This window comes from Lissotriton helveticus, chromosome 8 (genome assembly GCF_964261635.1).
Source record: "Lissotriton helveticus chromosome 8, aLisHel1.1, whole genome shotgun sequence".
NCBI classification, from domain to species: Eukaryota; Metazoa; Chordata; class Amphibia; order Caudata; family Salamandridae; genus Lissotriton; species Lissotriton helveticus.
In genome coordinates this window covers 890,936,287-890,962,686 of record NC_136069.1, presented here as the reverse complement: position 1 = coordinate 890,962,686, position 26,400 = coordinate 890,936,287, and the positions used below count along the sequence as shown (strand labels likewise).

The 26,400-nt window shown below is 43.2% G+C and overlaps 1 protein-coding gene across 1 annotated transcript in view; it reads left to right on the top strand.

Annotated features, from left to right (window-relative positions):
• The window catches only part of ANOS1 (anosmin 1), a 451,571-nt gene extending 425,747 nt beyond the window's left edge, over positions 1-25,824 (top strand). The window contains exons 13-14 of the mRNA XM_078657674.1: positions 11,471-11,612; positions 21,051-25,824. Of these exons, the coding sequence (XP_078513800.1) occupies positions 11,471-11,612; positions 21,051-21,109 (201 nt within the window). The 3' untranslated portion in view covers positions 21,110-25,824. The remainder of the gene's footprint in view (positions 1-11,470; positions 11,613-21,050) is intronic.
• The last annotated feature ends 576 nt before the right edge of the window (positions 25,825-26,400 follow it).

Below are 26,400 nucleotides of genomic sequence, written 5' to 3'. Positions count from 1 at the left end.
TTCTTTTACTTTTCGCCAGAAATTCACAGAGGATCCACTAATTTGTGGCAAAATTAAAAACAAAAACCTGCTGCCTCCTACTCTTCTTTTGAAAAAAACCCAAAACAGGATGGGCCAGGGCCCGGCACAGAATGTTTATTTTGTGAAACGGGCACATGGACCACTACCTAACCCTCTGTGTGGCTTGGCAGTCATCTCCTGGGGCCAAGGTATAAAATGAAGGGAGGGAGCATGCATTACCCCCTCCAAGTGTCTTATTAGGCCACGGGGACCCCATCCTCTGGGTGGGGCCAAATTCTATACAAAAAAGGGAGAGGGGGCTGTGTGCCCCCTACTTGGGCCTTAAAAGGCCCTGGGGACCCAATCCACATCACCAAAATAAACTTGAAAATGGAGGGTGCTGCCTCAAAAAGGCCCGGGGACCCAATCTCGCTGGGCCAGCTCAATTACTCTTTCTCAGAGAGCCCACCCCTGGGACAGTATAGGATTTCTGACTGAACCAATAACAAGCGGGAGCAAGTATGCCTTCCCTTCCTGCAGGAATGCAGGCAGGGAAAGCTTGTCTGCTCCCAGCCGGTGGGAGATTTGAAAATGCTCCCATCGAGTGAGTGAAAAAGCAACACTGGGTGTGGGCTCCCCACAGTAAGGCCAAGCATCATCTAAGTAACAAAACGACAAAAGAGCCAATACTGAGACTACTATTTTTCTCAAGATAACCAATGAACCTGAAATTAAACTGGATGCGGGGAAATGCCACAGTTCATGGAATGAATCTTTTTTATTTATAAAGTAATTTTTGAAAGAATGTGTTGGTTCATAGTTTACCAGCAATTCAACATAATTTGAAAGACAAACAATACCGAAAACATTATTCATAAAAGTGACATTTGTTTAAAACAAACATTGATAACAACAATTAGTGAAAATACATACTATCATTCCAAGTTATTCAACATTCACACTCTGAAATCACTCTCTCATACACAACAACAAACATTCAAAACTCTATATACAACTGTAATGTCACAAACTGATTTGTATGAATACAAATAAAATTGGAGGAACACCATAGACAGAAATTCTACAAAAACCAAACTGTTTTTTTTCAGAGTTTATATGAGATGACTTGTGGCTTTTATAGTCTTATGGAGTCGTAGAGTGGTCTACGCGTTTCGAACCCTTAATATTTATGGGGTTCTCATCAGGACCTCATAGCTGAAAGAGATAAGGAAACTGAATCAGAAGCTGGTGGGGTGAATTATGGAGACCAAACCTCCGCTGCCTGAATGCGCCCTCGCTTCCTACCTTGTATGAGAGCTCATGCTGTGAATGTGAAACCCGGACGTTGGACCACTGGAAAAAACCAATGAGGACAATCAATTCACCACTTTAAACATGCTCTAAAACTGTTTGGCAAAGGGTTGCATGTCATGGTAAAACGAGGATTTACTTACAGTCACAACTGTGGGGTGGTGAGCTGGATTCTGTGGGAACATAAATGCCGAGGTCAGTGGGAAACTTGATTTGGTGAGGGCAGTACCTTAAATCTACTTCTGACGTCTAACTTACTGTGGGAAGGTGTTTGCTTTCACAACAGTGGATTGGCTAGGTCGGGCTCCGGTTCGATCGACCTTAGGCCTGAGGGTACAAAAAATGAGAAACGGGAGGTCCTTATTAAGCCGCGTTGGTGCATAAGTGAAGATTGCCATTTTAGTGCATGGTTCCAAGTGCAACATACCTTGAACAATCAGCCTGTCCTCTACACTGCAGTCGGCAGGACACGATCAGTGTGTGCAGTCGCTTCGGGAAAGCCGTTTTTTTTTAACATCCGCCGACGCTGTGGAGGGAGTCTGGGTATTGCGGTGAGGGGATTCTGGGTATTGTAGTTTCGGTCCTCCATGGCGGAATCTGAAACATTTTTTTGGAGTGATGTCCATGTCGGGGCTTCTCTCGATCGATGTGTATCCTGTGTCTATATAATGTCCATGAAAGGCATTGTACATATTTGCAAAGGTACTCGGCCAATGTATGCCTCCCTTAAATTTAGGGTCATGCACTTTCGCATATCGCGTGAAGCGAACCTAAGTTCTCAGATCCATTTAGGTGGAAGATGGATGTACCAGTACAACTTTGGGTTGTTTTGATTAATGATCCCTATTTTCCATATGTCGGGGTCTTAACGTAAGATGTAGTAACCCTTGGTGGTCACAAGTGGCTCGTATTACATATTCCTGTGACTGCAGCCAGGTGGCGATCTTCCCCTACTGTGTGGTATATGATGGCATTAGAGTCCCGATCGATCTTAATTTAGTTTATGTAATTCTGAAAGTTCATTTAATCCTTTGGTGACTGTGTTAAATTTTAGAATTAGCATAGCTTCTCTTTGAAGCAATTTTCTGTCCAAGTCACCTCCTCTTTGGTCTTTGTCCACTTTTAGTATTACTGTCCATTTCAAGTCCGCTTCCTCGTGGTTCATCGCTAGCCAATGGTTGACCAGTGGTGCTGTTAGCACTTTCATTCTTATTCTTGATTTGTGCTGCAATATGCGTGATCTCACCTACTGGTTTGTTTTACCAATATATGCCAATTTGCATGGGCATGTGATCGCATATATCACATTCCGTGATTTACAATTTGTGAACGCATTGTGTTTCCAAAAGATATTTTCATATTGAAACACTGATCCTTCTTCCGTAGATGCGCAGCAAACACAAGTGCCGCATTTTTTGTGACCCACCAATGGTGGGAGTCCCATATAGCTTCTAACTGACACCGCCTCAGGCTGTGGTAGAGCTGCTCTGACTAAATGATTGCCAATGGAACGACTCTTCTTAAAGGCAAATAGTGGTTTGGCATTAAAGGCAGCATGTACATTTTTGATTATATGCCAATTTTGAATCACCGCTTTTTTGAGGAGGTTTGAGTTGGGACAGTAGGTGGAAACGAACACAATTCTATCTGTATCTTTTTTTGTTTTCCTTTCCAGTAGACTTTCGCGCGGTGTCCACCAAGCGCGTTTGAGTGATCTCTTAAGCAATTTTTTTGGGTAGCCTCTGGCCTGGAGGTTGTCAGTTAATTTGGCTGCATTAACCATGAATTCTTCTTTTGAGTGACAATTACGCCGGATGCGGAGGTATTGCCCATAGGGCAAGTTATCCTTCATACTCTTCGGATGATTACTTTTATAATGAAGTGATTTATTCCGGTCAGTGTCTTTTTTATATAGAGTGGTAACAAGTCCCCCATTTGTCGGATATACTTCAACATCCAAGAAGGATATTTTGTCTTTTGCATAAGTTAGGCTGAATTTGATTTCCTCCGTCCGGTTATTGAGCCATTGATGGAATTCTTTAAGTTGTTCCTCCTGTCCAGTCCACACAAAAAAGACGTCGTCTATATATCTATTCCAATACCCAATGTATTGAATATATGGATTATTTTTATAGACAAACGTTTCCTCGTAGGTTGCCATAAACAGTACGGCCAGCTCCGGGGCGAATGGACAGCCCATCGCCACTCCACTTATTTGGTAGTAGAATTCCCCATCGAATTTGAAATAATTTTTCTTCAGTGCGAAGCTTGCTAATTTCAGGATGAATTCCGTTGGGACTTTATGTGGTCATACTCTAGAGTCTAGGAACTGTTATGGACGTACAGACCTTCCTCTTGAGGGATCTGGGTGTATAACGACACCACGTCCATTGTCACTAAGAGATGACTGTTAGCGTCAAATTCAATCTGGCTGATTCTATTTATGAAATCCATTGTATCTTTTAAGAAAGATTTAACGTCTGCCATGAAAGGTTTCAAGAAATAGTCCACAAATTTTGCAGCTGGTTCCATGAGGGATTCACATCCGGAAACGATTGGTCTTCCGAGCGGTTGTGTTTCACTTTTGTGCACTTTGGGAAGTACATAAAAGAGTGGGATTCTTGGACATTCACACTCTGAAATCACTCTATCATACACAACAAACATTCAAAACTCTATATACAACTGTAATGTCACAAACTGATTTGTATGAATACAAAGAAAATTGAAGGAACACCATAGACAGAAATTCTACAAAAACCAATCTGTTTTTTTTCAGAGTTTATATGAGATGACTTGTGGCTTTTATAGTCTTATGGAGTCGTAGAGTGGTCTACGCGTTTCGAACCCTTAATATTTATGGGGTTCTCATCAGGACCTCATAGCTGAAAGAGATAAGGAGGTTTGGTCTCCATAATTCACCCCCCCCAGCTTCTGATTCAGTTTCCTTATCTCTGTCTATAGAGTTTTGAATGTTTGTTGTTGTGTATGAGAGAGTGATTTCAGAGTGTGAATGTTGAATAACTTGGAATGATAGTATGTATTTTCACTAATTATTGTTATCAATGTTTGTTTTAAACAAATGTCACTTTTATGAATAATGTTTTCGGTATTGTTTGTCTTTCAAATTATGTTGAATTGCTGGTAAACTATGAACCAACACATTCTTTCAAAAATTACTTTATAAATAAAAAAGATTCATTTCATGAACTGTGGCATTTCCCCGCATCCAGTTTAATTTCAGGTGCGTTGGTTATCTTGAGGAAAATAGTAGTCTCAGTATTGGCTCTTTTGTCGTTTTGTTACTTAGATGAGGCTTGGCCTTACTGTGGGGAGCCCACACCCAGTGTTGCTTTTTCACTGCTTTTGCAGGCGCATGCCTGTGTGGTTGCCCGAGTTGGTAACTGTGTTTTTGTTAATTGATGTTGATCTGTGTTTATAGGATAGAAGGTCCTGCGACGGGTTTGGTTGGAACCCTCTCAATTTCTTTCTATCAGTTTGTGCCACGTCGTTGTGTAAGTGATTTTGGTATGTCTGATACAGAAACCTTCGCTTATAGTGACGAACACATAAAAAACCTCTTAGCTGCCCCGCCCCTCTTTGCTTCCGCCACACTTAGTGTGACTGCCCAGAATCAGAACGAGACTGACAACCTGTTAAGACTAAAGAAAAAGCAGATACGAACAGACCTCCATGGTCATTTTTTATTACAACACCTTCGAGCGGGCACAATCCCAGCAGGACTTCAAATAAAAAATGTCCCAGTAATATTCACGGAGGATCCCCTTTATAAAAAAGAATAGAGTTACATAGAAACGAAATGCAGTCGGGACCTAATGGTCCTAACTGTCGAGACAGCACAGAGACTCTCTAAACTTCAACTGGAGGAAATATCAAATTTGGAAAAGGCCATTTCCACTAACCAACTTATAACGGATGCCAAAACTCTTTTAGAAAAAGTCGAAAAAGAAATAGGATAATTCAAGGACCACACAATCAATCAGAAGAGTTCTCAGTTTGAGAAGGACAAACGGAACTTCAATATAGATAAAGTCTATCCGTACTTACAAACAGACTTTTACTCAAGACCAGAAGCCCGGAAACACCTCCAAGAATACCAAGGGAGATCGTCTAATAATTATATTACATTTTCAGAAACATCCTCCTCAGGGAGCAGTAGTGAAAGCGAAACCACAGAACCCCGGAGATTCAATAACAGAAGTGGATCGCAACAAAATCATCAAACACCTTTTTTAGGACAGGGCCAGACGAAACCCAGAGGGAAAGTGCGCTTCAACCAGCAACCATGGGAGATGTCTACCAGAAGACAGAATTACAAAAATTGAAACAATCTGCAATCATCAATCTGTCTCAAAAAAGTTTAACACAAGTTGAAACTAGAATCCTGGAGAAAGGCTTGTCTTTTGTACCATCACAGTTTACGGATTTTATCAAGCTCAAAATGGAGACCCTTGAATTCTGCAGGAAAGTCCGATTTAAAGCATTTTTTTCAGAAAATCATTTTGATACATCTACTGAAAATACAGGCCTTAAAAATAAGTCCACATTCGTACCCTCTAACAATAGAATTCCTAAGGAAGTAATTACGTTTGAGAGGACTTTGTGGTCTTCCATTTCAGACATGGAACAAAAAAGGAAATGGACTAAATTCAATCTAACAAAAAACGAATCCTTAGCATTAGTGGATTTAAAAAAAGATACGTCAGTCATCTATAAACAAGCCGACAAAGGCGGCGCACTAGTCCTTTGGGACAGGACATTATATGTGACCGAAGTCAAACGCCAATTAGATGACAATCACTGCTATAGGAAAATTAACCATGATCCCACCAGTGAATTGAAAAATGTTCTTCACACAATTGTGGATGAAGGTTATTCTTTAGGGTTTCTTGGTAAAAAAGAGACAGAATATTTGAAAATAAAAAATCCAAGAATCCCACTCTTTTATGTACTTCCCAAAGTGCACAAAAGTGAAACACAACCGCCCGGAAGACCAATCGTTTTCGGATGTGAATCCCTCATGGAACCAGCTGCAAAATTCGTGGACTATTTCTTGAAACCTTTCATGGCAGACGTTAAATCTTTCTTAAAAGATACAACGGATTTCATAAATAGAATCAGCCAGATTGAATTTGACGCTAACAGTCATCTCTTAGTGACAATGGACGTGGTGTCGTTATACACCCAGATCCCTCAAGAGGAAGGTCTGTACGTCCTAAAACAGTTCCTAGACTCTAGAGTACGACCACATAAAGTCCCAACGGAATTCATCCTGAAATTAGCAAGCTTCTCACTGAAGAAAAATTATTTCAAATTCGATGGGGAATTCTACTACCAAATAAGTGGAGTGGCGATGGGCTGTCCATTCGCCCCGGAGCTGGCCGTACTGTTTATGGCAACCTACGAGGAAACGTTCGTCTATAAAAATAATCCATATATTCAATACATTGGGTATTGAAATAGATATATAGACGACGTCTTTTTTGTGTGGACCGGACAGGAGGAACAACTTAAAGAATTCCATCAATGGCTCAATAACCGGACGGAGGAAATCAAATTCAGCCTAACTTATGCAAAAGACAAAATATCCTTCTTGGATGTTGAAGTATATCCGACAAATGGGGGACTTGTTACCACTCTATATAAAAAAGACACTGGCCGGAATAAATCACTTAATTATAAAAGTAATCATCCGAAGAGTATGAAGGATAACTTGCCCTATGGGCAATACCTCCGCATCCGGCGTAATTGTCACTCAAAAGAAGAATTCATGGTTAATGCAGCCAAATTAACTGACAACCTCCAGGCCAGAGGCTACCCAAAATAATTGCTTAAGAGATCACTCAAACGCGCTTGGTGGACACCGCGCGAAAGTCTACTGGAAAGGAAAACAAAAAAAGATACAGATAGAATTGTGTTCGTTTCCACCTACTGTCCCAACTCAAACCTCCTCAAAAAAGCGGTGATTCAAAATTGGCATATAATCAAAAATGTACATGCTGCCTTTAATGCCAAACCACTATTTGCCTTTAAGAAGAATCGTTCCATTGGCAATCATTTAGTCAGAGCAGCTCTACCACAGCCTGAGGCGGTGTCAGTTAGAAGCTATATGGGACTCCCACCATTGGTGGGTCACAAAAAATGCGGCACTTGTGTTTGCTGCGCATCTACGGAAGAAGGATCAGTGTTTCAATATGAAAATATCTTTTGGAAACACAATGCGTTCACAAATTGTAAATCACGGAATGTGATATATGCGATCACATGCCCATGCAAATTGGCATATATTGGTAAAACAAACCAGGAAGTGAGATCACGCATATCGCAGCACAAATCAAGAATAAGAATGAAAGTGCTAACAGCACCACTGGTCAACCATTGGCTAGCGATGAACCACGAGGAAGCGGACTTGAAATGGACAGTAATACTAAAAGTGGACAAAGACCAAAGAGGAGGTGACTTGGACAGAAAATTGCTTCAAAGAGAAGCTATGCTAATTCTAAAATTTAACACAGTCACCAAAGGATTAAATGAACTTTCAGAATTACATAAACTAAATTAAGATCGATCGGGACTCTAATGCCATCATATACCACACAGTAGGGGAAGATCGCCACCTGGCTGCAGTCACAGGAATATGTAATACGAGCCACTTGTGACCACCAAGGGTTACTACATCTAACGTTAAGACCCCGACATATGGAAAATAGGGATCATTAATCAAAACAACCCAAAGTTGTACAGGTACATCCATCTTCCACATAAATGGATCTGAGAACTTAGGTTCGCTTCACGCGATATGCGAAAGTGCATGACCCTAAATTTAAGGGAGGCATACATTGGCCGAGTACCTTTGCAAATATGTACAATGCCTTTCATGGACATTATATAGACACAGGATACACATCGATCGAGAGAAGCCCCGACATGGACATCACTCCAAAAAAATGTTTCAGATTCCGCCATGGAGGACCGAAACTACAATACCCAGAATCCCCTCACCGCAATACCCAGACTCCCTCCACAGCGTCGGCGGATGTTCAAAAAACCGGCTTTCCCGAAGCGACTGCACACACTGATCGTGTCCTGCCGACTGCAGTGTAGAGGACAGGCTGATTGTTCAAGGTATGTTGCACTTGGAACCATGCACTAATATGGCAATCTTCACTTATGCACCAACGCGGCTTAATAAGGACCTCCCGTTTCTCATTTTTTGTACCCTCAGGCCTGAGGTCGATCGAACCGGAGCCCGACCTAGCCAATCCACTGTTGTGAAAGCAAACACCTTCCCACAGTAAGTTAGACGTCAGAAGTAGATTTAAGGTACTGCCCTTACCAAATCAAGTTTCCCACTGACCTCGGCATTTATGTTCCCACAGAATCCAGCTCACCACCCCACAGTTGTGACTGTAAGTAAATCCTCGTTTTACCATGACATGCAACCCTTTGCCAAACAGTTTTAGAGCATGTTTAAAGTGGTGAATTGATTGTCCTCATTGGTTTTTTCCAGTGGTCCAACGTCCGGGTTTCACATTCACAGCATGAGCTCTCATACAAGGTAGGAAGCGAGGGCGCATTCAGGCAGCGGAGGTTTGGTCTCCATAATTCACCCCCCCCAGCTTCTGATTCAGTTTCCTTATCTCTTTCAGCTATGAGGTCCTGATGAGAACCCCATAAATATTAAGGGTTCGAAACGCATAGACCACTCTACGACTCCATAAGACTATAAAAGCCACAAGTCATCTCATATAAACTCTGAAAAAAAACAGATTGGTTTTTGTAGAATTTCTGTCTATGGTGTTCCTCCAATTTTATTTGTATTCATACAAATCAGTTTGTGACATTACAGTTGTATATAGAGTTTTGAATGTTTGTTGTTGTGTATGAGAGAGTGATTTCAGAGTGTGAATGTTGAATAACTTGGAATGATAGTATGTATTTTCACTAATTGTTGTTATCAATGTTTGTTTTAAACAAATGTCACTTTTATGAATAATGTTTTCGGTATTGTTTGTCTTTCAAATTATGTTGAATTGCTGGTAAACTATGAACCAACACATTCTTTCAAAAATTACTTTATAAATAAAAAAGATTCATTTCATGAACTGTGGCATTTCCCCGCATCCAGTTTAATTTCAGGTGCGTTGGTTATCTTGAGAAAAATAGTAGTCTCAGTATTGGCTCTTTTGTCGTTTTGTTACCCATCGAGTGAGAGCAGACTACTGTTTACCTGCTCCCACTCCTGCGGGCAGGGAAGCAGCTATTGCTCCAGCTCAGAGGAACCTGCAAAGACAGAGGCTCCATGCGGTCAGGAACATTGCCGTCTCTCGCACCAAGCTTAGAGCAGACTGGGGGGCCCTGGGGCTCGACCCACAGCCTCCAACTTGCTAGGTACCGCGGATAGGCAGCAGGCACCCACCTATAATTTGGAAAGGCTCCAGTGGATGAGGTCCCCTTTTTATTTAGATTCGGCCCTGGGGGATGAAATAATTGCAGCCTATTAAGGCTCGCGTGACATAAGGCCCTACTCCACTTTTTATTTGCATTTGGCCACAGGCGCCCCCACCCTGCTTAGTTTTCTCATCAATAGTTTCATTGCAAATGTTGCAGTGATTTTATCAATGATAACAAAGGAGATGTCAAGAGTGATGTAATATGTGGGTAATAAGTACGGAATAGCCAGGCAGCGTTATAGTTACCTTAAGCCATGAGTTACAGTTACTTGAAATAATTATAACTGGTGAATTTCAGTGGTTTTGTTTGTGTAAAAGTTATGTTGTCACTGGAATTCTCACCAACTATAACATAACATTAACCTTTGCTTATTCACTCAGTAAACCCCACCCTTTTCTTTACTCCTAACCTCGATTTAGCTCTTCCCTCCCCTGAACTCCATAAATTATCCTTACCTCAGTTTACCTCTACACCCTTAAGCAAGGAAATTACATTTGCCTCCCTTTACCTCTACGCACCCTAAAATCACCATTATATACCTTTACCTTTACGACCCTAAACCCCTAAATTCTCCTTTACCTCCTTTTACCTCTGTTTACCTCTACTACCCATAAACCTTTATATCATTCTTACCTCCCTTTATCTCATCCCACCGCTGGACCCTAAAATCTCCCTTACCTCCTTTTTCCACTCCTAAACCCAAAAATCATCCTTACCCTCCATTACCTCCTTCCAACCCGTAACACTAATTTCACCCATACGCCTTACCTCCCATAACACCCTTTACCTCTACCCGCACCGAAACCCCTTTCTTAAAATAACATAAAAAGTATGTTATTAAAAAAAAGACTTATCTGCGTGGAACAGTACTGTGTGGTAAAGGTATAAATACTTGCTTGTGTGGTTCTTACATGCATGGTAAAGACTGCGTTGTGAAGGTCCCGCGTGGTAAAAGCTGTTTCCCCTTTGGACATTAGCCTCTGTCTGAGCCTACTTCAATCCAGTACTCAGAGTGCACACTAGTTACAAACATGGCAGCTTAAGATTGAAGTTCAACACCAACTTCAGCATTTTAGGCTTTTGCAAACAGAGGCTAATGTTCTCAGTGAAGCTGGACCGGTGGGATGAAGGCTTTAAAGTGACTTCTCCACAGTGACCAGTAGATTTAGTTTAGTATGGATGGGGATTAAGACAGAACCAAAGAATTTCTTAGGTTACTTGTGTAGGTCTACAATAAACCATTCCACATCCTTTCAGCTCATCCTTTCATCAAGTGTAACAGAACAATGCAAAATTATAGGTAACAGCCATGATGGAATGTGTGTTGTAATGGACTACATTTTAGCTGCATCTTTCTGAAAGCCTGCTTCCTATATTAAGGCTGTGGAGGGTAATATATCACATTGTTGTCAAACCCTGGAGTAAATAATGAAAATTGGCATTACTGCACATTCCCTTGCCAAGAGACTTATGGTGGTAGCTTGTTAACGATGTTAACAAACGAGCTGATTATTAAATTGAAAGCATAAGGGGAAACATCTTTCCAGCACAGCATGTTTGGCAGGCCCGCAGTCTGAAAAAAGACTTGGCCCCTCGTCCAGAATAACAATGCTCCGAAGAATCAATTGTTATCATGACATTTGAAAGGATAAACTCGAGGCTTTGCTCTCTTCCCTCTTTACAGGATCACTATCTGCTGACAGTGGCTAATCTGAGGCCATCCATGCTGTATAGACTGGAAGTGCAAGTGCTGACAACAGGAGGAGAGGGGCCAGCCACAATCAAATCCTTCCGAACACCAGACCTGCCGCCATCTTCACCGCACAGTGAGTGTGTTTGTTGTGACACTTTGTGTAGTTCCCTTCTATTGAGATGCTCACACTTCTGAGTAAAACCTGCAATTGTCTCTTTGCTTGAACATTTATTCCACTTGTTTTTTTATCTCAAAATAGTTTTATTGTTTTTACAACATATAACATATAGTAAACATCACTCGTAGTTGCAGGGTGGCCTCCCAGACAGGCTGTGTTGCCGGCAGAACAATGTCGCCATGTACGAGCTAGGCTGCCCCCCATCCACTGTCTCTATAGGCGGAGAGGGGTGTGAAGAAAAATGGGAAAGAAAGGAAAGGAGTTAGGGTGGAGAAGAGTAGAGTTAGCATACAGAGGCTAGCTTCATTCTCGTTGTTGACTTGAAACCGGTGATGGAGAGCCCGCGAGCCACACATTTTAGTGTGCACCCTAATGTTTTATTTATAAAGGTGAATATTTTCCCCCAGAACCCTGCCTTTCTTAAATCTCATTCTCTCCCATGACACAGTCTCTTTTTTGGTCCCATTCCGTCCTCTAACACGGTCTTTCTTAACTCACACTCCTGCTAACACTATCTTTCATGGCGCCCATTTCCTTCTCGAATGCTCATCTTGACTCTCATTCCCACCTGTCTCTTCTCCAGTCTGGATTTTGATCTGAACTCTAACATCAAAAGAGACTGCCCGACTTTCCATCACAAATCCCTTAACATCTGCCAGCTGCTCCAGATTGTGCTCTTTTCCCCCATTGCCTTCTCAGCCTATGTGGGAACGGTGGACCACACAGCTCTCTTCAACACACTCTAAGCGACTCGTGTTTCTGGGTCTGTACTCTCTTGGTTTTCCTTTTTATTGAGCAATATGCTCCTAGTTTCTATTCTGGACAAAATATTCTTCCCATTATTCCTTCCTTGATATTGTCTCCCACAAGGCTCAATCCTTTCTCCTCTTCTTTTGTCCTATTATACTTCTCTCTTTTTTGTTATCATGTCTTTGCCTTCACTTTTCTGTCTATTCAAGTTACATTACACTGCATCGCCACATACCCATATTAAAATATGCAATACCTGGCATCCTGCCACCCTCCCTATCATCCTCGTAGCAGTGGCTTTGCTGGATCTTTGGTTGCCCGTGGCTGTCCCTGCGTTAGCTGGCATGTGACAGGCGCATGTAAGATTGGGTGGGGGCGCTGGCGATTCTGCGTTTGACGCACCGCAACGGGCTCAGGTAAGAGCGGTGGAGGCCGCCGCCCCCAAAACTCATGCCGCCTGGGGTGGACCGCCATGTGTGGCTTCTAAGGCCTTGACAATGAAAGGCCCGTTGTTCCTGCAGAAGCTTTTTAGGTGGTACCAGCCAGGTAGATCACTTCGCTCCACAGGTGCTACATTACTAACAGTGCCGAAAATTCGGACCCTGCAGTGGGGAGGGCGGAGTTTTCATTACGGCACTTCTAAGCTGTGGAACCTGCTGCCATCCGAGATCAGAAATGCTAGCTCTCTTTTGAGCTTTAGAAAAAACTTGAAAACCTGGTTGTTTCAGTGAAGGGAGCTGGTTGGGGATCTGCTCATGGTTCTAGCGCCGAGACACCATTTCTGGTATTTGTGCGCTTTATAAATATCATTATCATTATCATGCAACTACCTGAGCAGACTGCAATCCCAATCGTGGTTCAAAGAGAAGGAGGGTGGTGGTAGTGCGAGAGCAACACCAACAGTTCTCTGCCTTGAGGTCTGCAAAGACAGGAGAGGGGTTGCAGAAGGCACCCATGATAAAGACAGTGAATCTGCCGATGCAGAGCATTGCCTGAGAGCTCCGTTTTTCTCTGCTCTTTTATAAGAGCAGCGAAAAACAAAACTTGTTTTGACTGCTTCTTTGTCACAGCCAGGTTTTGTAACTGCTGTGCATAATCTTGGCTTCCAGTGGAAGCCATACTCAGCAAGTAAAATGGAAGCTGTAGTAACGTTGTAGCTTCTGCCTCCGAAACTAATTGTGCTAGCCATTTTCCTTTTAGACATAACTCATGCATAATTTAATCTGCATGACATGCCCACATTTTCGGGAACGAATAAATACATAGGAAATCTTTTTATCTTAACTAACAGGAATGAATTTGTTTCAGTTTTTGAGTGTTTTCATTTTCTTTTTGAAGAGTAATTATTGTGAAGTTCATCATGGTCTTCTCCAGATTTCAAAAAGCAGGGCTTCCTTTAGCAAGGGGCAGTGCATTACTAGGAATCAGCTGCTCAGTGTCTTTGGACTGCATTTCTACTCTCATTTCGCCTCACCCTTCCAAAGACATCCTTTGCTTTTGCCAAACTTGGTGTCCAACTGCGCAGCTCATTTATTTTCCAAAACTTTGATACAGCACACTTCACACATTCACTATTCCAGAAATCCATTCATTTTACTGCTGTGTTTTCCTGATTTGGATTTTGTTCCTGTTGTACATCATTAATTATCAAGAGGGGGGTGGATCACTTGTCCTGCTGAACCCGGATTAATCGGTATTCGGTGCGTCCCTTGGTAAAAGAACCCTCATGCCCTCGAGTTGATCAACGTAAACAAGCGGTATATCTTGTTTCTCCGCTTTGGCACTCGGGTATCTGCATAATCATCGGGTTTTTTTAGGTATGCAGCCTCCACCCGGAGGTTTTTAGATCCAAAGTTGTGCAGTAGTGTCCAGTGATAGTGGAAGTGGTGATGTTTAAAATAACACAGAGTCCAGAATTCGAACTTTATTGGTCTGGGGTCTGGGTTAGAAAAGTTGAAAACATTTTGGTATGCGTAATGGGAATATTAGGATTCTCTACGCTACCGGTCTTCGTGTTAATAAAATGGTCGACATGTTTCAGCCCTTTCGTCAATCGATCAGTGGGCTTTCTTCAGGACCAGGGTGAGTTAGTGTGAAGAAGATAAATTTATCCCTTCCTTTCAGAGTTACACATTTCGTGCCTATAGAAAAAGATATTACCTTGGAGTTAAAGGACGTCTTATTTTATGTGAATACATTCTAAATGTGAAGGGTTTAAAACAGAAGCAGAACGCTCAACAATACAGCCCAACCCCACGAGAGTGTATTTAATATTAATTCAAGCGATTACTACATGTGACCGTTTTTATTACACAGCTGGATGAGAAATAAAATCGCTTTATAGAGTGAAAAATAGATATGGCAAAAGAGGTGTTGAACATAACTACTAAAGTGTGAAGAGAAGAGGTTTTTAAATATCCTCATGTTTAGTGGTGGTCATTCAAATTATACTTTGAGCTCATTTACATCGAGAGTAATATAGTTGCAAAATGAACAAAATATCAGTCCAATGTGATTTAACAAGAAGCTGATAGAATGAATAAGCAGAATAACCCAACTTGAAAAAGCTAGATAAGAGTATGTGGTTGCCTGAAGTGGTAACGTGGGAGAACTAGTATCAAATGTTGTAAATAATGTTTTAAACTATTCACATTTAGAATGTATTCACATAAAATAAGACGTCCTTTAACTCCAAGGCAATATCTTTTTCTATAGGCACGAAATGTGTAACTCTGAAAGGAAGGGATACATTTATCTTCTTCACACTAACTCACCCTGGTCCTGAAGAAAGCCCACTGATCGATTGACGAAAGGGCTGAAACATGTCGACCATTTTATTAACACGAAGACCGGTAGCGTAGAGAATCCTAATATTCCCATTACGCATACCAAAAAGTTTTCAACTTTACTAACCCAGACCCCAGACCAATAAAGTTCGAATTCTGGACTCTGTGTTATTTTAAACATCACCACTTCCACTATCACTGGACACTACTGCACAACCTTGGATCTAAAAACCTCCGGGTGGAGGCTGCATACCTAAAAAACCCGATGATTATGCAGATACCCGAGTGCCAAAGCGGAGAAACAAGATATACCGCTTGTTTACGTTGATCAACTCGAGGGCATGAGGGTTCTTTTATCAAGGGACGCACCGAATACCGATTAATCCGGGTTCAGCAGGACAAGTGATCCACCCCCCTCTTGATAATTAATGTTAACACAAGGAAACTGGATGGATCAAAGGATTTCCTTCTCCTTATATTGATCATGAAAAGCTGTTGTACATCAGACAAACCTACACATTTTTAGTTTGCTAATGCCGGGACTTTGGTGTGCTTGTACTGCTGAAGTGTATAACTTTAATGTCACTGTCAGGCATTGGGCAATCTTGAAGATTGAAGAATAATAGCTATCTCTTCCTAAATTGCTCTACAACAGAAGCTCTCATCGTGAGAGCTTTGTGTTTTGGCTACCTGCCGTTTAACTTACCATTGAACTAGGAACCATCTATTCTCTGAGTCACTAAGTCAAGAAATTAGTTAGATTTGTCTAGAATCTGTCATTCAATCACCAATTCATCCCAGTGGTAAAAGATACCAACTACTCCTTCATGCCACTGAGAAGGGTCATAATGCTGCTTAAGTCACCTTACTACCCCCAAATGCCACTCAAATATAACTGTGCCGATAGTAAAGATTGGCTGGAGCAGCGCAACACACTCTCTAGCCAGAGATACTTGGCCCAGGATCCACTCAGGACGCAAATGCTGTTTCAGATAGCTGGTACAAAAGGGGGTGGTGATGGACAGAGCATCTGAACCAATCAAACACTCACACCCAGTCAAAAGATCTGGGTTTAATCCATCACCGTTCTTTAGCCCACTCTGCCACCCATGTTCAGGCATGGCCATATGCAAATCAATTCAGAAAAGGGGGTGGTGATGGACAGAGCATCTGAATTAAGCAGAACACTCCTACCCAGTCAAAAGATCAGGGCTTGATCCATCACCGTTTTTTAGCTCACTGCACCATCCCAGTTCAGAACCTGGCTACATGCAAATTAGTCTGTCCCTGGCCCAGTGCATCATGGGAACAGGGCAGACCAAACTACCAAGCCAATTCTTTACTGCAAATCAGTCTGACCCTGTGCCTCATGGGAACAGTCCAGCCCGAACTGCCAAACCATGCCTTCCCTGGACCGGAAACAAGCTTCTGAGGACCGGTTTATGGCATTACAGCCGTCTTCAGCCCGGCTTGCTTGAATCCAGTGGCAAAGTGAGCAAGGGACTCACGTCTGAGCATACCCTGCCGCACTTATGGCGGCCAAAGCGGTACAAAAGATAGCTGGGGCACAGCAACTGTTCCATTCAGTACACAGCAAGGGAACTGCCACCATTCTACAGAGGCAAGAGGCTAGCTAGTCACACAACTGGTCTTGCAATGTTTTTGGCCCTTGGGAACAAAACATGCTGCAGTACCTTGCACTCAGGAGATTTCTGATTTGAACAACCCCCAAATCACATCCAGGTGATGCACATTAAAGGCAGAAGCATGCAAGTGAAAATACAGCAAGGGTCCATTTAAGAAGTACACCCAAATCTATTGCAAGGTCCTAACAGCAGATATCTGCCGCTATCCGTTTGCCCTAAATGTAGCACATTTCATATAACTGAGAAACGTATGTCACAGTTGGCTGGAAATTTGCGCGAAAAGTTGATTGACGTAAACATTTGCTCCACGTTGCATCATGTGAGCACCAATGAAAATGAATAATACATTTTGGCCTTAAAGTACTATCTCACTTCTTCCCTTTGTTACTGGGAATTTATTTATTTATTTATTTTAAAGGTTTTATATAGCGCTGGCTAGACCCGGGGGTATCAGAGCGCTTTACATGAGCATCAGATCATAGTTACAGGTTACATCGTTACAAAGGTTACACAGTTTAGAGCATGGGTACTCACAAACTTTCTCTCGGGGGCCAAATTTACAGTGTAGTTTGTGACCAAGGGCCACACCGGTGGGGGCGGGGTCAGTGTGGGAGGGGGCAGGGCTAGAGCAAAATAAAAAACTGTGACCATGAGGTTGAACACAGGTCCCTGCAGCAGACGCCTTCGTCCACTGAGCAACCAGATCCGGCATACACACCTCTCTCTCTCTCTCTCTCTCTCTCTCTCTCTCTCTCTCTCTCTCTCTCTCCCTCTCTCTGTCTCCCTCCCTCCATCCCTCTCTCTCCTTCTCTCCCTCCCCGGTCTCCCTCTGTCTCACTCACTCTGACTGTCTCTCTCCCTCTCTCGCCCTCATTCTGACTGTCTCACTCCCTCTCCTTCCCTCTCCCTTCCCTCTCCTTTCCTCTCCTTTCCTCCCTTACCCTCACTCCCCTTCCCTTCCCCCTATTCCCTCTCTCCCTCCTTCACTCCCATTCCCTCCTTCCCTCACTCCCCTTCCCTCACTCCCTCACCTCACACCCTCCCTCACTCCCCTCTCTCCCTCCCCTTCCCTCCCTCCCCTTCCCTTACTCCCCTTCCCTTACTCCCTCACTCCCCTTCCCTTACTCCCTCACTGCCCTTCCCTCACCCCCTCCCTCACCCCCTCACTCCCTCCCCTCACTCCCTCACTCCCTTCCCTCACTCCCTCACTCCCTTTCCCTTACTCCTTCCCTCACTCCCTTTCCCTCACTCCTTCCCTCACTCCCCTTCCCTCACCCCTCCCTCACCCCCTCCCTCACCCACTCCCTCACCCCCTCCCTCACCCCCTCCCTCACTCCCTCCCTCACTCTCTCACTCCCCTTCTCTCACTCCCTCACTCCCTCCCTCACCCCCTTCCCTCACTCCCTTCCCTCTCTCCCCTTCCCTCACTCCCTCTCTCACTCCCTTCCCTCACTCCCCTTCCCTCACTCCCTCCCCTCACTCCCTCACTCCCTTCCCTCACTCCCCTTCCCTCACTCCCCTCCCCTCACTCCCCTTCCCTCACTCCCTCCCCTCACTCCCTCACTCCCTTCCCTCACTCCCCTTCCATCACTCCCTCACTCCCCTTCCCTCACTCCCCCTTCCCTCACTCTCCTTCCCTCCCTTCCTCACTACCCTTCCCTCACTCCCCTTCCCTCACTCCCCTTTCCTCACTCCCTTCCCTCACTCCCTCCCTCCCTCACTCCCCTTCCCTCACTCCTTCCCTCACTCCCCTTCCCTCACCCCCTCCCTCACTACCTCCCCTTCCCTCACTCCCTCCCCTCACTCCATTCCCTCACTCCCCTTCCCTCACTCCCTCACTCCCCTTCCCTCACTCCCTCCCTCACCCCCTCACTCACTCTCTTCCCTCACTCCCTTCCCTCACTCCCTTCCCTCACTCCATCTCCCTCACTCCGTCTCCCTCCCTCTGTCTCCCTCCCTTTGTCTCCCTCTGTCGCCCTCCTCCCTCTGTCTGTCTCTCTTTCTCTGTCTCCATTTCTCAGTCTCCCTTTCCCTCCCTCTGTCTCTGTCTTCCTTCCCTTTCCCTCTCTCCCTCTGTCTGTGTCCCTCTACCTCCCTCTGTCACCCTCTGTCATCTCACCCTGCCTGTGTGTCACCCGGGCTGAGACAGCTTCCCCAGCCTGCTTCCCCAGCGCGCACAGACACACAGCCCCAGCCGAGCACTTCACAGGTCTTTAAAAAGATCGTTTGCATGTGAATGGGGCTTTGCTGTATTTCACCTCCTCTTAGGCCCCTGCAGCTCCATTCTGGCCTTGCTGGAATTAATCGCCCGGCCCCCACAGAGCAGCAGAGTGTTTGAAACACTCTTTGAAAACACGGGTACGATGTCTCATAATCCGCAGGCCGCCACGGAAGGCTTGCCGGCCCGCGGGCCGTACTACGAATACCCGTGGTTTAGAGCATGGCAACATAGTTACTTGTAAGGTCGAGATAAACAATAAGCACAAATAACGAAGGGGGAAAAGCAGGCAGGGGGAAAGATTCAGGGGAGGTGGAAGGAGCTGGGGAAGTAGACAGGTAATGAAGGCGGGAAAGAGGAGGGGAGGGTGAAGGACACCGCATGGAAAGAGGACCGGAAGGGCGACAGGAACACAAACCGGTAGACGAGTCAAAGCAGTGATCCAGGGGAAGTGGTATCACTTCCCTATCTCAGTTGCGGGAGGCTCCCTTTACGCAGTGGACTCTCTCAGAGGGGTCTCTGAGACTCCAAGGCCTACATACTACCACTTCATGCTTTAGGAATGTATTTATTAAACAGGATTTGTGAAACATTCCGGCCATCGGCCTGATGACAATGCTGTTGATGATCTAAGAGGCAAGTTACAAATCATGTGTATCCTATATGTTGCTAGATTCGTATTATATATGAAGCAAAAGTTTAGTCTATTAAATAAAACAAAAGTGTTTTTGCTGGGTGTTTGCATAACCTGCTAGGTCTAATAGTTGTGAAGACATGGCTTGGCATTTCGTTCTGGACTGTTCCCATGAGGTACAGGGTCAAGACTGATTTGCATATAGCTGTGTCTGAACTGGGGTGGTGAAGTAAGCTAAAGAGCGATGATGGATTTAACCCATATCTGTGACTGGGGTATCTGAAAAACTTCAGCACTTCGTCCATCATCTCCTTGTGTTTGCTTTGTTCGCCCTAGGTTGGCAGGGTATGCCCAGATGTGGGTCCCTTGCTCACTTGGCCACTGGATTCAAGCTAGCCTGGCTGATGAGGGCTGTTAGCCCGAAACCGGTCCTAGGATGCTTGTTGCTGTTCCAGGGAAGATATGGCTTGGCAGTTCGGTCTGGACTGTTCCCATGAGGCACATGGTCAAGACTGATTTGCATATAGCTGTGTCTGAACTGGGGTGGCCAAGTGAGCTAAAGAGCAATGATGGATTCAACCCAGATTTGTGACTGGGGGTGAGGGTTTGAAAAGTTTCAGTGCTCACTCCATCTTCTCCTTGTGTTTGCTTTAATAGTTGTTTGTGTGCAATTTTCTTGTATGACTCGAGTATCAGAACTTCTGGTCCCTCGCAAATGTTCAGAAACTACATTAGAAATGCTTAATTACAGTGTAGTTTTGGGGAATGTTGTCTCGAACTTTGGAGTCAGAGCCCATGTAATAAGGTGTTGTCAATTATATACTGGTGTGACCAAAGCCAGAATGAGATTATAGGCCACAATTGTGTTTGCTATCACATCTAAGAATTTTTCATTTGTCAATTACCGTTAATTGCCTTCTGTTGCACTTGAACTCCTGATTCTTTGCTCGCTCTAAAATCATCATAGGGTGTAGCAATAGCTCATGTGCAGTATGATTTACTTTTGCTGCCCAACCTATCAATTTGCAGGAACAGATAAGTTCCAGAACTGAGATTCCGACCCGGGCACTAATTTTCACCCCCAGGCCTTTTGTCTGCATGAGTTTCACAAGGTATAACCTTCTGCAAATAGTGCAGGCAAAATCTGAGTTTGCACACCTTGTAACAGGGGAAATGATTGGGCATTAAATGTGCCTTCAACACCCCATACCCAGCAACATGCGTAATTTATGGAGCTGCTAAATGCCACACACTGTGGTGTTGGTATTCATGAGTGACCTATTTGCACTTGGAATTGTGCTGCCGCAGTAATCTCTTGACTGCTGACTAATGTTTATCTTTTTTTGTTGTCTTTGACAGGGCATCACCTAAAACATCATCATTCGCATCACTACAAGCCGTCCCCAGAAAAATACTAGAGACTGTCAAATAACAGGATAGTTTGGAGATGCCAGTAAGCAGGCGGCCAGCAAGAGGATGGCACACGTTTATGCGTATAGCAGCAATGCATCTTTCCCTCAATGGTAGTTTCTTTCCACATCTACATCTTTCTACATCTGATTTCTAGCTCATCGGGGTACCTACGTCGACTTCAAGAACTGTTATCCCTGGTCCCAAATGCTCTGGGGATCACCATCCTATCAGTGACTCCTGCCTCCAGTCCATTGAAGGTTGCGTCACATTCCAGCTCCTGGTGGGGCAGTGAAGGGCACACACATCTGCCTTTGTGCTTTCCTGCCATTTTGATTAGCTGCATCAGCACAGCACAACTTTTAAATGCTTCTTCTGCTCTTCCAAAAAGCATATGCGTTACGAAATGGAGTCCGCAGTTAAAAATATTTGCATCTTACACATTTCTAGTTTGTTTACGAGGAAATGGCACTATACGCAGCAATAATATTTTTTTATGTCAAGTAGCTGTTAATGCTAACAAATTAAGCGTCTGGAAGAATTTTTGGGACTGTTGTGAAGAATGAATTTGCTTCTGCGTAATGGGGGGCTGTCCTGAGGTCTACACTTGGATTCAAGCGGAGAACCTTACGCCATGCTGTCTACGGGAGGTGTTTCTCTTGCATGAAGTCATAAATGTCATGGCTTCAAGGATCCCACATGGACAAACAATGTATTTTGACTGGTGTATTTTTATGGCAAAAACTTAGTTTGTAATTGCTGGTACACGGTGGGGCACTTTCCAGTAAAGGAAAAGGTAGGTCGGTCTGAATGATGTGTCTGAAATTATGAATCCAGAAGTTCCAGATGGATTTGTAATATCTTGCAATGCTCTAGCCTTGAAGTTGAAGACCATGTGAAGATTGGTTTTGGGGCTCACATTTGTAAACATTGCAAAAGGCCCATAATTTGTCAAAAAAGAAATTAGAAAATGAACTTCTATGTTGCTCACATTCACCCAACTCAACTATGATCCTTTGAAGTGAGCCAGTTGGAAAAGGTGGGCATAAATTTACACTTCAAATTTGAAATATATTATTGGTCTGTTCTTTGGAATTGTCAGTCAAAGCTTTTGAAACCTTACTTTCAAATACAGGATACTCAACCCCCCCCCCCCGCCCTGAGTCAACAATGTTGAATAAAAAAAAAAAAACAATTTGGCTATTACATCTTACCTTGAAATGCAGTTTTTCCAATCAGAGAAAATCATTCGACCGTGCCTGGGAGAAGAACATGCAGCCATGCATAGTGAAAGTTCCCTTGCCTACATACGGTGTTAATTAGTTTTGAATCCATGCTAATTCGGACCACTGAGACTTGGTACTATTGACCGCTTACTTGCACAGGCAAGCAGGTGGACATCCGTATTGGACTGCAACAGAACTTCATCTTATAGCCTGACAAGCAGACATAAGCTTGCATGCGAAGCAGGCCTAGCAGTGTCATGTCAATTAGAATCAGGATAACAATTGCAGCACCCGCTACGGCGGGCTCTAAGGCTATATTAGAACACTGGATGCTGCGAGCCCCATTGAAGATGATGGAGCAGTAGAGGGCCAATATTGGCTGGTATAGACCTTCTGCATCAGCACTACTATGCTTGGTTTGTTGGGTTTCCCTACATTACATCCTGAATGGGTGCAATCTTCTAATAGCAGTATAGTCCTTCTGCCTTGTACCATACCAGCCATTATACATTCTCTACTATGTTCTAGACCTTGCCTACATTCAGGCAATAACACAGCAAGAGGGCCTCTAGCAACACGTATAGTCCTCTGCAGCGGACTATAATGTTCTGATGGAACTGACACTCTTCTCCCGCAATACTACTTTTAACAGTGGTGCAGGATGCCCTGCTTAGGCACTTCCTCTATTTTTTTTTGTTCACATGGGTTTAATTCTGACTACAGCCTCATTCCCTTAGCTTTACTTTTTTTGACTGTTTCCATAATCTCTTCATGCAAAATTTGTCTCACTCCCGAAAACAGAAATGTTAAAATGATGATATGGCAAGGCATTGAGAACCCATGTTACATAAAAAGTTGCTGTGACGACGAAAACAGATCAAATCAATGTTATACCTTATTTTTGTATTAATAAGGAGTGCTGTGAGCAGAATTTGGCCAAATTACCATGTGGTAGAAAATGTTGTACTTGTGCAAAACATATAAAGAATGTTTGCACATTATTTTATGTGCTTACGTAAAAAGGAGCAAGGAAAATATATCTTGCCTTCTTGCAAAAAGGTGATAGCTGGGATACTGTTTGAGTCCAATCAGTTATTTCCTATTACAACCGCAGCAAGCGTAAGAAAAATAACTTTGCTGCACACTTGCATAAATGTAAAGTCATTACATGGAGTGGCCAGTATGCCTTAATCTGTTTGATTCATTCCATATTATACCAGCTGGAAAGTTATGCACAATGAATTTGCTCCATGTTTTTTACGAAAGTGCAAACGTTACATAATATGGAAGCAGCTTTAACAAGGCACACTTATTGTCACTATGTCTCATATTTAACAGGCACACTTTGGTGTTTCTGGTTGTGGTCTCTTGTACATACTGAATGAATCAGCATTCACAATTCTTGGAGTCTCATGAGAAACATTACTTGGCATGCATGGACATAGGGAAATGATGTGATCCCTGTTTGGGCGGTTGCATGTACACTTACAAGGCATGCACCGGCCAGTCTGAGATCCTATGAGGGTTACCAGATGTAGTTTTTAGTATTCACAGAATCCACTTACTATTTTTGGCATTCACAGAATGAACTTACTACTTTTGGTATTCACTGAAGTTAGGATTTTGTCTTAAGTGTGTTTTAAGACAAACTTAATACAGACTTAAGACAGATTTAAGACAGCCTTAAAACAGACTTAAGACAGACTTAAGACAAAATCCTAACTTCTGTGAATACCAAGAGTAGTAAGTTCATTCTGTGAATGCCAAAAGTAGTAAGTGCATTCTGTGAATACCAAAATAGTAGTAAGTTTAAGATTGAGTCTTAAGTTCATTCTGTGAATCGGGCCCCTAGCATTTAACTGGGTCCTGGAGACGCCTATAGTGGAGTCCTCAAATAAACCATCCTTCATCTGGGCCCTGAGATTCCTCCCTGAGAGGCTGGGGTGAATTTCAGCCTCCCCCCCCTGGGAGTAGTACGTTGGAACACTACTGTCTCAGGATTCACTGCCCACTGTGCAGCACACGTGTATGCATGCCTGCACTGCAGACTGGGCATTATTCCTTTATTATCGCGCAGAACAGGACTTTGACCATTGATGCAAAGTCTGAGCAGCAATTATATGCATAATACATTGCCTTCTTTTCTTAAAGTTCCCTCTGCCATCTCACTTCTTGTAAGATAAAATGTTTTGCACATTGAAAACTTACCAAACTACTAGTAAATAATATTATTGTAAACGCCTAACCTGCTTTTCCCAAAATATTTCACCTTTACAGAATATACTCTGCATACACATTTCTGTGTGCACTGTGTAGGGTTTAAGCTTTTACAGAATCTGGAGCAGATCCTGGTTTACAAATTCTTGTTTACAAGCAAATACAACAGTTGACTATAGGTGTTGTCCATTTGTTGTACACAAAGCAATAAGGTAATATATGGTAGATATGTGATGTGTTTTGATTTGAGTGCAATTGGTTTCTTCAGTTACTTATGTTGGTAGAAATCTTAAGACATAAACCCTCATTACACATAGGAATGCAGATCATGTTTCCATCTCTCTCCCATTTCTTAGTATTGTGGAAGGTATAACTTCCACACTAGCAAGAATTCCAAATTATCATTGAAATAGAAGAGCAGTCATTCAAAATGGCAGAAAGACTGACCAGTGTCGTGCACAACCTCTCTGAAAGTAGGAACCAAGGGGCAGGGCATTTCTGTTACCAAATGGCAGACCTGCAGATGCAGTCTTCCCTGCATCCTATAGGGCCCTTTCATGAAATTTGTAGTTGATCCTTCTGTATGTATCTGTAAAGGTAGTTGTGATATAGATTTATTTATTAATTCCCTTCCAGACGCGCCACGTCCCGCCGTCTGCCTATACGTTTTTTACTGACACTGGCGGCTGTCGATTGCAAATTCCTTTTTACAGTCTGATACGTTGTTGCTGGACTCCTGGAGCAGATAGGGCGTTGCATGTACTTAACAGAAAAATAACTTTATTTTATTAAAAAAGTAAACTGTAAATGAATTCCTGCAGGTGTGGATTATTGTGAATGGTTTTGCATGCCAACATCCAGTGTTCTGTTCTAGGCATGAAAAGTAATACCCGTCTTCCCTCCTCCGACTCTGTTTGCAAAGCACATATTGCAAATTTTCTAACAGAGGTCTGTATGTGGGATGCCTCTCCGACTGGCTTTATGGTGTTGTAGTGTTGAGATGCAGAACTGACTCGCTCTTACCTGAACTGGCTGTAGAAATCACGTTCCTATAACAGTCATTTAAAAAGTCAATATTTATTTATGTATGTAATACAGAAATGTTGGGATTTTTTTGCGTGTTATGTCTGCCCTGTCTTGTAGAGAGAAGATAAAGGCTTCTTGTAAAAACATTTTGTAAAAAAAATGTAATTGTAAATAGTGTCTGATATGTTACTCATAATTTTCATGTTAGAATTTGTACATACTGTTTAAGTAATAAACTGTCCTTAAACATGAAACGGCGGTGGTGATCTTGCTTTCAGAAAAAGCGTGTGTTGTCATGTCCAGTTGTTTTAATCATGTCCTTAACTTGCACTACTGCTGGCAAGCTTTATGCCTTCGCTGTGCTATCAAGTGTGAAATAAACGTTTGCTCAATTTCTTTAAACAACTTTGTAGGTTAAAGGCCTGGGGGCGAGTTTGAAGGTAACAAAAAGTCCTCTGCTTTCTGAGGAATAAGCTAAATCTTCATAAAAGGATTTTTCTTTAGGTGTAATTTTTTACAATAAGACTCGCAATCTACTTTGTAAGATACAGCCTGATTCATGAAAAACGGGATTTGCGAGTCTCAAATAGCGATAAAATGCGAACCGCTATTGAGAACTCGCAAATCTGAATTCATGAAGATTCCCGGTAAAAAATAGCGATTCGCGCGCGGGCGCTAAATCCGTTAGCGATTAACGATAATCGCAGAATAATCGCTATTTCCGGCTACCTGCGTCGGGATTGCGAATCGCAATCTCGCGAGATCGGGAAAACAGGAAGTCGCATTTCGAGCACAGTGATGACATCACAACCAGGAAGCAGGCAGTTCCC